Source organism: Rana temporaria, chromosome 3 (assembly GCF_905171775.1).
Source record: "Rana temporaria chromosome 3, aRanTem1.1, whole genome shotgun sequence".
In the NCBI taxonomy this organism is placed as follows: Eukaryota; Metazoa; Chordata; class Amphibia; order Anura; family Ranidae; genus Rana; species Rana temporaria.
In genome coordinates, this window is record NC_053491.1 from 74,528,659 (window position 1) to 74,542,972 (window position 14,314).

The 14,314-nt window shown below is 40.5% G+C and overlaps 1 protein-coding gene across 2 annotated transcripts in view; it reads right to left on the reverse strand.

Moving 5' to 3' along the window:
• ADAM10 (ADAM metallopeptidase domain 10) overlaps window positions 1-14,314 on the reverse strand; it is a 205,963-nt gene that overhangs the window by 20,110 nt on the left and 171,539 nt on the right. The window contains exons 8-10 of one of the 2 annotated variants that reach the window (XM_040342762.1): window positions 12,291-12,486; window positions 5,555-5,718; window positions 1,253-1,436 (exon numbers count right to left, since the gene is read on the reverse strand). In XM_040342762.1, coding sequence (XP_040198696.1) covers window positions 1,253-1,436; window positions 5,555-5,718; window positions 12,291-12,486 — 544 coding nt within the window. The remainder of the gene's footprint in view (window positions 1-1,252; window positions 1,437-5,554; window positions 5,719-12,290; window positions 12,487-14,314) is intronic. The other variant, XM_040342763.1, reaches the window with a different exon arrangement.

Consider the following 14,314-nt stretch of genomic DNA (forward strand, 5'->3'; position numbering starts at 1 on the left):
CAGTCAGGTGAGCTTCCTAACCAATGACACCACTAAGCTTATACTTCACTCCCTGGTTATCTCTCGTCTACTGGAACGGTCTTCCTCATTGGATACCTTTACATAGGCTATTCTCCTATTCAGTCTATTCTGAAGGCTACTGTCAGACTCATCCACCTAACCAATAATTCTATGTCCATTCCCTCGCTGCCAATCCCTCCATTGGATGTTACTCATCCAACAAATTATATTCAAAATGCTAACAACTTACAAAGCTATCTACAACTCTGCCCCCTGCTACATCACTAACCTAGTCTCAAAATACCAAATTTCTCTCTTCATTCTTGCCAAGATCTTCTGCTCTCTAATCACCTCATATCATTTTTGCCTCCAGAACTTCTTGAGGAACCTCCTCAATCCACCCTACTATGCTACTATGTCCATTTTTAGGCAATCTTTGAAAACCCTTCTCTTCAGAGACGCCTATCCTGCCTGGACTTAAGGGGTTGTAAAGGTTTATTTAAAAAAATAAATAAAAAAAAAACATGTCATACTTGGTGCCACTGTGCAGCTCGTTTTGCACAAAGGGGCCCTGATCGTCTTCTGGGGTCTCGGCTCCTCCCTCCCCACTTCTGATAATGCCCCTGTGGGAAGCTCTCTCCCAAGGGGGTTAGCTTGCGGGCACACTCCAGTGATACAGTCCAATCCCCCCCGCCACACCCAGTGCGCAGGGCCATTGATTTGATTGATAGCAGTGCAGCCATTGGCTCCATCTGCTATGAATCATCCAATGAAAAGCCGAGAAGCCTGGGCCGAAAATCCAATGCGTTCACAACGCAGGACTTTCGAGGGCTCAGGTAAGTAAACGGGGGGAGGGGGGCCTGTAAGCATCAGATGTTTTTTCTCCTTCATGCATAGGATGCATGAAGGTGAAAAAGCGCAAAGCTTTCCAAGCCCTTTAATGGTAATTTTTGCTCTATTAGCTCATCCCCCACAGTTATTACCCTTTTGTAGCACTTTACCCTCCCTTTTAGATAGTAAGATCTAATGAACAGGGCCCTCTGATGCCTCCTGTACTAAAATTGTATTGTAACTGTACTGTCTGCCCCATGTTGTAAAGCACTGCGCAAACTGTGCGCTATATAAATCCTGCATAAATTATAAACTTGCCTGCACACAATTTTTTATTTTAGTTCTGCTTTAAATTTGAGCGCTAAAATATATTGAACTTACAAGATTACATGCATATTTCTTGCATAGCAAATGTACATACCAACAAAACAGAAATTTCTTTTCTTGTCCAGAACCTGACTGATATTTCGGACACTACAGAGAGAGAATTTGTTGTTGTTCAGCTTGTCTCCAGATGTTGCTCTGGCATACATGATAAAATTTCCATTCTCCTTGAAGCCAACATTCTTGGACTCTCCTGGAGTACATTCAGAGCCAGAATCATGCTGTAGAAATACAAAATATGTTTAAAAAAAAAAAATAATGACACACTGCTGCAACTGCATGTTGTATTCTCTTTAGTAGGTTTCTAAAAAGGAGGAATCCTCATTTCATTCTATAGTGACAAAGCGTTCTTCTAAAGCTGGTGGGTTAACCTAGTTTTGTAGTGCAAGAGATTAGTGAAAAAGCCAAGAATACAGAGGTGGAAAAAAAAAAAAAAAGAAAGTCAGGCAAATTGAGTGGCAAGAAAAATCTGCCAAGCAAAAGGAGCTTAGTAGAGTTTTCTAAAGCGTCTTGTGGTTGTACGGCGCTCTTGTCCAATAAATCACTGAGTATTATCCAAACTTTTTCTCTTGTCAGACTTTGACGCATGCAAATCTGCGTTAAGAAAATGTCAGAAAAAGGGCTAAAGGAAATTAAGCTTAAAGAACGAGACTTGAATGATTAAAACAAAATACCCTTTTTCTACTAAACATGGACACTGACAGCTAGAGTATATTTAAAAGGGAACGTGTCATACTCTAAGTGAAAGTGTGGAACAGAGCATTTGCTTATTCCTCATGAGAATTAAAAAAAAAGCGACCCTCCTGACATTAGGCCTGTACAATTTCTGCCGATTGCCAGTTTCCTTTTTAAGGGATCAGGTCTCAAAGAATGAGCTACCATTTCAAAATGTTAGCCGCTTAGCCTGCCAGGCTGACCTCCTGCACATCTTTTAAACCAATGACCTGGAAACTACACATTATGTGAGTTACAAGTCTTTGATTCATGAAATACTGAAATCGACCTAGCCAGGCAACAGATTCAGAATGTTAGCAAGTGGCTGCCTCCATATTTCTTTCATGACAGGTCTTTGAGGGGTCTGTTTATAAAAGTTTTTTTTACCCAGGATTCACATTTTTCCCCAACCAATATAGACAATTGCCTGGATCCAGGGTAGAAATATTAATAAACTGACCCCTAAGGCTGCATTCACACCTGAACACAGCGTATTTTACCGCAATTTGTCGCGACAAATTGCGGCGTTTTGTCCCGCGACAAAACGCGGTAAAATACCCCGCGGTAACATACACAGGAGGGGTGATCAACATTGTCGGCTATGCCGAAAGCCGCCTGAAAAAAAGGTCCGGGACTTGTTTTGAGCTTCAGGCGTTTCACGTGGAGATGTGAACCATCTCCATAGCCGACAATGTAAAATCACCCCTCCAGCGTATTGCAGGCTGCAATAGCGTCGCGCTACAGGCGACAATACGCCTAGGTGTGAATGAAGCCTAAAAAGTGTTAGTGCAGCAGCAATAAGATTTTAAAAGCTTAAAAAAAAGTGTTACTAAACCCACAACAGTAAACACAGTCTGTAAATGCAGTAAAGCGTGCTTGTTATACTCACTGTGGAACCTAAGGGGTTAATACTTTGCACTGTGTAAAAAGGCTGTTTGATCCTGTCTTCTGTGACCCTCCCCTTCTACCACAGTCCCCATTCCATCTCCTGATAGAAGAGAGCCTTGGGGGCAATCTGCACATGCCAAGTTTGGTGTGTATTGCTAGAGTTTTTTTTTTCTCTTGGGAAAGTGCATGTGTTTGGTGCAGGGCCAATCAGCACTGTCCAGACAAAAGAGTGTAGGGTCCTGCAGTCTCATAGGACAATCAGGCGAGAATGAAAACTTTCTATAAGCTTTAACCATACACTGATAAAATTTACAAGACTGCTCTAACTGCTGATGAGAAAAGGGTATTTAGCGGTTATTTACTAAAATAATTGCATTTGCATGTTCTGCATGTACTGTGGGAGATCAAATATAGTGAATGCAGGGTCCTGGGTTTAGTAACACTTTATATATGGAGTACACAAACGGGGCGCCTCCTTCTATAGTTCCTCAAAGGGTGTTGAGAACAATAAAAAAAATAAAAAACTGTAAAAAAAATAAATAAAAATAAAACACACCAATACATATAGACTCAAACCAGCTGCCCACCCAAAAAGTGTGAATACACCTCATGCACCAAAATTAACAAGACACTGTAAGCGTTTGGTTTTAGCACTTAAGCAACAAATGCAAATTGAAACCCAAGGTAGCTTCCTGAGGACGTGTAGCACGCAAAATGCCCTGAGGCTTAACCGCAACGTCAGAGCCGGTCCTTCGGCAGTCTTACTCCCCCTAGCTCGAAACACACGCCTGTTCAGTGGCCACGAATGGCGGATTGACACAGTGGGCCGGTTGTGTTGGTTCCGCAATAGGCGAGAAGCATTTGTATATTTTTGTAAGCACTCTTAAATAATATCTACTGCACCATTTACACACTCTGGCATCCTTTTAACCCTATTATGTTGGAGTGAAAGTACTATGGTGATCACAAGGCTTGGATAATAAGTGGTAGAAATCCTACAGCTGGGATTACAGTATACAGACTGCTTGTCTAACACTTGCTTCCAAGTATACACTTCACCTGGGCTGTGAAAAGAGAACCCAATTCACTGGATAAGAAGTCGCCAGTGTTTTACTTATGTTGTCACGCGGTGAACTAAGGCAACTTTGGAAAGAAGTGAAACTCTCTTCACTTTATTCCTCCATTTGATATGCATTGATTTTGACTTGTTTGGTCTAAAGCGATAAAGATTAGATCCCATTCGTTTATGGTGTATACATTTTTGGGGTTTTCAATTTGCATTAGTTTAAGTGCTAAAACCAAGCGCCTACCTTGTCTATTTCATATTGGTAACTTTAAGCTATATTCAAAGACAAGTATTCAAAACAAGTATGGTTCTTCGTTAGACAGGACTATGAAAAAGAAACCCAAAATCTTCTGCTTTTATTCATAGCTAAAACAGTACAACACCAAGCTACTAAAGTAGCAAGCACACATTTTTCTATTATACATGCATTAAAAAGGACAGACAGCCCTCAATGCGGACTTCCATCCAACCTGAATTTATAATACTAAATCAAACTTTGCAGAATTTAGTAACCCCTGGAGAAGCATGCTGTGGGTCCATGGAGTACAACAGCAGTTATGAAATTGTATTTTCTACACCCCAAAATGTTATAATGTATAGATTTACATTACAAAATTTTAGTACGTGATATATATAATTGAGGTTGGAGAAATGGCAAATAAATGTTGAATACACTGCGCACAGGGAGTTAATATTCATCTGATGAGGATTAGCACCACTGCACACAGATGCAAGGAGTGAGACTAATATTTACGTCAATGCTGTCCTTCCTATGGTCCTTTGACATTTCTCAACATTACACTGAATATGTGTCATTGTAGGAAAAGTGAGGTACCGATATACAGTAAATCACCACGGCATGCTGTTAAGATACTATTGCAGTGAACTATATTTATAATTGGTGCGAGTTAAAAAAAAATGCTTCAATCTCGGAAGGCATGTAAATATATATACAGTAAATTTTAAATGTTATTTACATATGTAAGTGCAATAAAGAGTTTGCAAGTTTTCTTTTTTTATGAGGAGGCTGTACAAAATTACACCAGTTTTCCGTCAAGCTTAAAGTGCTTGTAAAGGATCAAGGTTTATTGCTTTCATGCATTGTATGTATGAAGGTAAAAAACCTATGTGCAGCAGCCCTGCCAATTCTTACTTGAGCTCAATCCTGATCCAGTAATGTACATGAGAGTTTCAGCTCTCCCGGGTCTCTCACTCCTCATTAACTGAGACAGCAGTGGTAGCCATTGGCTCCCTCCACTGTCAATCACAACCTGTGAGCCAATGAGGAGAGTGCAGGAGCAGGGCAGAGCTGCACTCCATGGGTAAATGGACACAGAGCAGCGGCTTTGGAGTGAGCTGCCAACTATGGGGGCACTAGACAGAAAGGAGGGGCAGTAGTGCCAGCAAGGACCCTTAGAAGAGGAAGTTCGGGGCTGCTCTGCGCAAAACCACACATATATGTATGACATGTTTGTGTGTTTTTCTTTTTTTTTTTTAACAAAAAAAAAAAAAAAAATCTGCCTTTCATATCCCTTTAATATTGATATACTTCAATTTTGGTTAACAATGCACAAAAGAGGATGTACACGGAAAATGATGTGTAGAGGATGACCGTAAATAAAATATTTACAAATTTGGAAAGCTTAAAAAAGGAAAAAAAAAAACGCATACCGGAGAACCAAAGTTATGGCCAACTTCATGAGCAAAGGTGATATGAGAGACTTTAGGAGGCACATGGGAGCCATAATTTTGAACAGTGATGATTCCTGTGTTCAGGGACTTCTTCTTCCCATCAGAATAGAGTTTGCTTTTTTCACAAATTCCACCAGAGCTGCCTAAAAAGTAGAAAACAGTACAATACCACATAGTAGTAAATTACTGTTTAATTAAAAGTATGCAAGAGTAGTTTGAATAGAGAAAGTAATTAGTAAAAAAAATGTATGGTGTCTTTATTCCCTACACATTCATACTTACCCAGGATACCACAAGCCAGAACAATCGGCACTGGATTCTAAGAAAATAATGGTGCTCTAGTTTCTCCATTTTAAACTCTGGACAGCCAGCCGCACGCAGAGGTGGGTGCCGTAGGACTAAAGCCCCGTACACACAATCAGACTATTGTACAAAAAATACCAACTTTGAAGCGGTCGTATAATAATCTGATCGTTCGTACACATCTTTCGTCCGAAAATACAATACAAATACATTACATCACTTCCGATGTTTTATTCTAGGCTTAACTTTTGGGACTCATCCATAAACTCCAAGTACCCACAAGCCACAATGAAATTTAAGCATGGCGGGCATCTTTGATGCTGAAACACCATCTTGTTGTACCATGTGGCTGTTTATGGTGACAACTGACAGCAAAATGCCTGGTGTGTCTGAATGAGCGGAGGCTGGCGAGAGCACCCTTTCAATGGGGTAATTTCACTACATGCATGCGAGCCCTCTTATATGGAGGGTCACATTATTTGGTAAGCCTTGGGTGTGACCAATAGCACCTGGGAGACCTTGCAAGTGTTTGATGGTGGTGCCCTGAGGAGCTCATCATTTTCTCGTCACAGTTTGTGGGAGTGTCTTTATTCTGCCCTAGTGCATTTTCCAGTGTATATTCCTCTACATGAATGCCTAGATTTAAGCACTTTGTTGATTTATGTTTTTGGATCGTATAATGCTATCACGGTTTATGCAAAGCATTTTGATGACACATATTGTTGTTAATAGACAGAGGGCTTACGCAACTATACACTGAAGGTGTCCAATCTCGCCTAAACAGGGTCCGACCTGGTTAGTACTCAAATGGGAGACATTGGGGGTAATATCTTGGTAATTTATAGGATCGTTTTGAATTACTATTTTTATCATTTTAGTTTTGGGTTTGTGAGTGCTGCACGTGTTATATTACCATGGGCTGTTAGAAATCATGAGAGCCCTGTACAGCCTAGCTGACAAACAGCAAACCAAGCATAACAAGTGGCTCCAGACGCATGAACAAACCACTCATTCATGCAATCAGAATAAGTGTGAAAGTGAGCTCTTAACTTTTTTTTAAAAATGTTTAAAATTGTAATTATTTTTTCAAATTTTTCATCCCCTATGGGGGTTCGTGAAATATCACATGTCTAGCTAGACACCCAACGTCTCACGTTTGGGATTCTTCAATCCCTTCTCTGCAGCCTCAGAGTGAATGAACAGGAAGCGCTCTGTACAGAGGCTTCCTGTTTATTTACAAACTGAAGCATTGTAAACACAGAGGTCCAGTGATTGTTCCCACTCCTACTGCTCTGGTCCCCACCTGTTGAACTTATGGGGCCTGGGCCCTGTACAGGGGGGCAGATACTATCAGCTCTGTATTTACCTACAAAATTGTTGGAGTAACACCCAAAATTGAGACTCCAAGCGTTTACACTTTACAAGCTAAATTTTGGGAAAATGTAAGTAAATGAATAGTTCAACAATTACTGTGTAGCCACGTGTAACCTATACCAGACATCAAACATTGTACATGAGATATCAGAAGCCCTTTAAATGCAATGTTTGCTGTGTTGCTTGGTGCCATATTGTAAAGCATTTCATTTGGTCTTTAACGTGAGAAATAAGCAGAATGCAAATGAAAAATTTAAACAGGTGATCATTTCTGGAAATAACTTTTTAGCAAACAAAACCACAGATGTCTGCATGATGTTGCAAAAAGAAAAAAAAGTGTAAAACATGTTTAAATTGCCATCTTCTGAGAAGGGACATTAGGCATCGGAAGGCAGATGCAATAAAAAGAGGTCATTTATCTGGCATGCAAAGGCACACGCCGGTGCCACAGAGTAACAGGCTGTGCTTTCCCCGATGACAGTGAGGACTTGAAATAGAGAAGTTTCATTGTTCACGAACCTTCTCACAGCAGGGACCCATGCGCCTACAAACTTAAAAACAGGAATCTCATCCACTCCCTGCTGTGAAGAGGTACCTGCAGGCATCTCATTTTTACTTCTAATAGATCAAGAAATACATAAGCAGCACAATTTGAGGAATGATTTTGCCTTATGACAACTTGCTGTCTTTTTATCGTGCTTACTGTGAGAAGTAAATTTGATTATCAGACCGCAACAGGGAATAAAGGGCTGCAAGTTAATAAACCTCTCACTTTTGTTCCGGGAATCTATTTAGGAGGATTTAGGAGACTGTGCTGCAAAATATCTGACAATTCAAGTTTACTGCCAAAGCAAAAAATAATTTAATTTTAAAATACACTTTATTGTTGGTGGCTACAGGCTATGCAAACAAACATGATCTCTCATTATGTCAGACTACATGGCCTATATGTCAGCTGTCATCACAGGTAAAGTGAAATCGATTGACTTTTTGTGTGAAGAGAGAACTGAAAGGCAACAAAGCAGCCAGGTCACCTGCAAATGGTTAAAGGGATGACTGAAGGGATAGATTTCCATCTGCTGGTCATCAATAAACGTGGGGATTTTCTAGGTTTCAATTACATAGTAGGCAAAGTTGTCCAACCTGTGTGTGCTTTTAAATGCAACGAACCTTCATTTTTTTCAGCAAATATATCCATGATCATTTATGATCTAAAAGAATAGGTTTAAAACCGATCGATGACAAAAGCACAACTTTGCAAAGCAAATTCAGACATAAGCATGCAAGTCACATATTAAGCTGTGCGTCAGCTTTAAAGTGGTTGTAACCCAAAAAAAGCACCAGTACGTTGCTTTGAAAATCCCACCGCGCGCCCGCACGACCCACGGACTCGGTGTCCGCTGGTGTCACGCAATCGTGTCATGGAGCTGCAGAACGGGGAGATGTAAACAAGGCATTTCCCTGTTCCGCAGATCGCCGCCACTATTAGTATAAAAAAATAAAATAAAAATGCCATTAAAACTATCCCCTATTTTGTAGACGCTATAATATTTGCGTGAACCAATCAACATACGCTTATTGCCCTTTTTTTAACCAAAAATATGTACAATACATATCGGCCTAAACTGAGGAAAATAATTTTTTTTATATATTTTTTGGGGATAAAAATTTCAGCAAAAAGATAAAAATATATATTTTTTTCAGAATTGTCGCTCTTTTTGTTTATAGCGCAAAAAATAAAAACCGCAGAGGTGATCAAATACCATCAAAAGAAAGCTCAATTTGTGGGAAAAAAAGGACGCCAATTTTGTTTGGGTACCGTGTCGCATGACCGCGCAATTGTCAGTTAAGGAGTTGCAAAGCAGAATCTCAAAAAGTGCTGTGGTCAGGAAGGGGGTAAATTCTTCCGGGGCTGACACGGGGGGGGGGGGGGGTCAGACACTTTAAAGCTAATGATTGGTATAACATTTGGAGGGCTGCTGGAGAGAACACTCTCAGTTGTATATAACGCAGTGTGAGTTTTGATCTTCCAGACTTTGCTGCCCTGACTTCCAACCATTTAGAAAACATCCTGTATTTTCAGTACAAAGCATTCTGTGATTTGACAAGGGTAGATCATAACAACATCCTTGTATTAGATACCAGAGGTAACTAAAGCTGGCCCAAAAGAACTTCTAAAAAAAAAAAAATTCTAAGTGGCCTTGAGATTATAGTAGAACAGGGAATGTAGCCGATGCAAGGCATGATGACCTGGCCAGCTAAAAGCAGTTCTGCGCCACTATATGCCTCTGGAGTTTGAGAACCATGCACCCCATCCCCATATGTTTGAACTTCTAAAAAAAAAAAAAAATCTAAAGTTCCAGTTCAACAAATACATGGGTACCTTTCATTGTCCCCACTATAATAAGGACCCATTTAACTAGCACTTATCTACTTCAAGCAGGTTTTGCATTTTAATACAAGTCTATGTCCTTCCTTTAGGACCTACTTTAGATCTGTTACCATTTATATAGCAGAACTTTAAAACCTTTTTAAAATTTCAGCTTAACTTTTTTTTTTATGTTTTTTTCTGGAAACTCGGGGACTGAAAAACCCCTATGTAGTGCTACCTGTTTGATAGGGTGGGACTTGGGCTTGACAGAATTGACTGATCGAATATTTCATTTTCACTAAAAGCAGGACTGTCCGTCAAAAAGATTTCTAGGCCTAACTGGTTCATTGTATGTTAATACATTTTTAATTGGAGATGTCCCACACTTTATCCTTTATCAGTACATTGCCATCTATTCAAAGCAATAGAATCTGCCAAGAGTCTCGTTTCTATCCCTGCTCCAAAAAACTAGAAGTAAGAAAATCGACTTTTTTCAATTATTTTTGAGCTTGCAATGGGAATGAGAACACAAACATACGGCGATGGGGGGCAGGGTTCTCAAACTCCAGAGGCATATAGTGGCACAGAACTGCTTTTAGCTGGCCAGGTCATCATGCCTTACATCGGCTACATTCCCTGTACTACTATAATCTCAAGGCCACTTGGGTGATCACGAACATATAGCAGAACTGTCTGGCAGACTCTGCAGAAAAAAATAGCTGTGATCAGCAACTGACAAGCTGCTGATCATCAAAAATGTGCAGGTGAAAGTGAGCAGACCCGAATGCACCCTGTCTGCATTCAGGGTTGTTCTCATGCACACCAGTCACATTAGGAACTGGATTTGTACAGTCACTGAATCAGCATAGATAATAGGCTGCCCCCATATATCCAGCGACACTATACAGTAGTGGATGATGTCATCACCAGGTCTTGCAGCCTTGACCAAATGACAGGAAATTATAAAAAGCTGTGCAACTGCTTCACCTATAAATGCAACTTCTAGTGCATGTGTGAACCCAGGTTCCCGTGAGTTCTTAGAGACTAGGCATACTATAGTTGGGCCTCAAAATGATACTGAAAAAAAAAAGAAGCTTTGTGGAAGGCTACAAACAAGGCCAAGTGTCCAAAGACATTCTAGACCAGTGGTTCTCAACCTCCTAGTGCCGTGACTCCTTAATAAAAAGTTTCTCAAGTTGTGGGGACCCCTAACAGTAAAATTATTTACATAGCGTGGGTTGTTTGCACCTAAGGCAAGACAAGTAATTTGCACCCCCTAACCCACAGACATTTAGCGCTGCCCTAATCCCTTCCACTCGTACATTATTAAAATCCCCTATCCCACTTTGTTCTCCTTTCTTTCCCTTTTATCTCTCTCTATCCTAATTTCTTGTTCCCCCATCCCTCTCTCTAGCCGTCTTTCTTGTTCTCTCTCCCTTTTTCTTTGTTCCTCCCCCTCTTCAATGTGCTCTCTATTTTTATTCCTTCTCTTACTCCTTGGTGGGGGGAATGGAACATCCCAGGATTCGGTGACCCCTGGCAAAACATCATTTGACCCCTGAGGGGGTCCCAAGCCCTAGGTTGAGAACCACTGTTCTAGACAAAACTCCAAAGTCTGAAAATAAAGAGGGGGTGTGAATTCTGCTGTGTAAATGTCATCATGTTTTAAGCCAAATGGATTTACTGAGCCTGAAGAGATTGGGTTAAAGTAAGGATTGTGCCATGGCTCTAGACTACAAGAGCTCCCCGTAGCCAACTATCCGTACACAGAGGTCTGAACAGCTATGATGCAGCGCCCAACGTGCAGGTTACATACCAGACTGGTCGGCAAAATACCAGGAGTAGGGTGTGGGTAGGCATTGCATAGCTATGCCAAATCTATACCTATGTGTTTCAGCTTGAAGGGCTATTTTTCCAAGTGATTTTTCTGGCCATACCAGCGGTCTAATCATGGCTCTAGACATGGAGACACTGCTCTACAGCTGACACAGTGCCTAGGGTCTGGAAAGTGCCACAATACATAGCCCAATACCGGAAGAGGACTTACCAGGGTCATCTTTGCCACAACCATAGGCTCACTTACCAGAGGCTGTGCCACTGCTCTGGACCTGGAAAGCACTCTGCACCTAACAGAACAGCAAGACCTGAAAATCACCACTGGCAGAGGCCAGAACCCAAAACTCACATTCCAGGCTAACCCACCATCTTCATTCCAGCAGGATCAGGGTATGACCTCCAAAAAATAGTGCTGAGGATAGGCCAAACTGGATAGCTGTTGTGAGGAGACCAACTCAGTGTATTGAATGAAGAAGAAGAAGAAAAAAAAAAAACAGTAACAAATATCTTGACTGAAAAGAAAAGAATTGTCAAAAAAATTATGAATTTAGGTTTTTCACAGCTGAGGTTAATAAAAAGGGTGTCCAACCTTTTTGAACACTAGCAAAAAACAATGACCGCTAGAGGAAAAGTCATATGGGGACTGGCTTAACATTGTTTGGTTTTGTCCGTGTTCCAACCTTCTGAAGGTGGCAGTAACATGTAAATATAAATGTTCATTTCTCTTTAGGTAGTGACACGCTGAATTATTTAAGTATTCCAGTCACTGAGTCAAGTGTACCAGTCAGTTTCTTGCCTTTGTTAGTAAATTTTTCCATACAAATTACTCACTAAATCCAATACCTGAAGGGGCTCCCACCCAGGCAAGCCCAAGGACGCCGTCATCAAAATCTCGGTCTGTAAACACATAAGCCAAACAGTAATCATCATGGTTCTGCTCAGAGTTTAGTTCTAGGAATTTCTCCACACCAATGTTGGGAAAGCGAAATGGATTAGAGGGGTCTTTCTCATCAGCTGTAGTGTTGATCTGAAAAATAAGGAGCGCATGCTTTAGTCGGTCTATAAAGCCAATGAATTTCTCTGCTTACAGCTCAAACTACTGGAAAGCCTACTAGTTGCTTCACTACATCACACAGCTAGACAATCTAGGTAGCAGTGGGAGTTCTCTACATAATCTTTCCAGAGCTACATACGGAATACACACACGAATGATGTTGTCAGTGCTTGCCTGCATGATACTCAGTCTTTCTTTTCTGTTTGCTGATCATGTAATACAGAGCAATACAGCCTCAAGCTGCATTACTACGACCATATGGTGAACGATATTGGTTCAATGGACCATGTGCTACCTTATGTCGCAGAGTTTTTACATGACTGATATTCTCATAATTAGATGTGCTGTAGAAGCACTAAAGTTTGGGAATAATAACCGTCTTCTATGCCATGGTTTTTATGTTGTGAAAATTAAGCAACAAATATGTTATCTGAAACCAGCACTGTTAGGTTGTCTAACACAGCATAACTAAATAATCACTTACAAGGTCTCTGAATTCATCAGCACTTCCAGCATTAATAAATCTACAAGTTCAATTTTTCACATCTCTCTGTAAACCACTGAAAACCATTATCCAGTGCAGGAAATAGGCAATTAGGCTCAACATGTCTGGATTATTATTTGAGACTAGGGATGATTTTTTTTGTTCATCCGTCACAAAAATGTTATCTTTTTACCAAAAGAGTATATTCTATTAACCCTCCTCTTATGTTAGCTTTCTGTTACTATCCATGATGTTAATGGGTCGGTTTTGACCCGTGTCTTAAATCAGCCATAAAATACCCTCTGAACAATTATTTATCATCCAAATTTGTTTCTTGCCTCTTGGTTACCTTGTTAGGCTTCTTTATCCTTGAAAAGATTGGTTTTAATATTTTTGGTGTGACCCCTTAGACCTTTCTTTTGATAGCATACCTCTCATTTTCAAATTTAAAAAATGGTAAAATAAACCTCAATATAATATTATAAATTGGTCCTATGTTTCTTTACTTTATTTAGAGAAGCAGACAAGCAGGCAAAGAGATAGGCCCCTCCACAACTACAGCTCACAGGGTTGAGAGGTGATTGGCTGTCAGTGTTACTAAGCAGAGAGAGTGTTTATGATTTCAGTTTTGGCACTTATTAGTGTCCTATAATCCTATATTATAACTGGGTCAGAATTGACCCTAACACCATAAACGTCTTAATTTTCACCACAGTACTTTATAATTTAGTGAAAAGGATTCTTTTTCTATTACATTGTTTAAATAGAGGTCCCTGACAAAGTAAAAAATTCTTGATGCAATAAACAAATTTATGTGATACTTATAGTATTACATTGTATTCTATATACTATGAAAATAAAATATTTTTAAAGTAAAGAAGTAAAACGTATGTATATTGTGTAAAATAATTAATTAAATAACACATCACACTTTTACATAAGGATAGATACATACGTGTGTGTGTGTGCACACACACACACACACACACACACACAATAGCAGGGGGCAAATATATGTTAATACCCAATTTAAAAAATTGAGAAAGACTAGCAGCACAAGTCCATTCCACTCCTTAACCGGTTAACGCCTGCCGCATGTACATGTACGTCCACAGAATAGCACGTACAGGCATATGGGCGTACATTTACGTCCCCGCCTTTCCGCGGGTCCGATCGGGACCCCCCCCCGGTACATGCCGCGGTCGGTAACCCGCGGGGAGCGATCCGGGACGACGGCGCGGCCATTCGTTTATAGCCGCCCCATCGCGATCGCGACCTGGAGCTGAAGAACGGGGAGAGCCGTATGTAAACACGGCT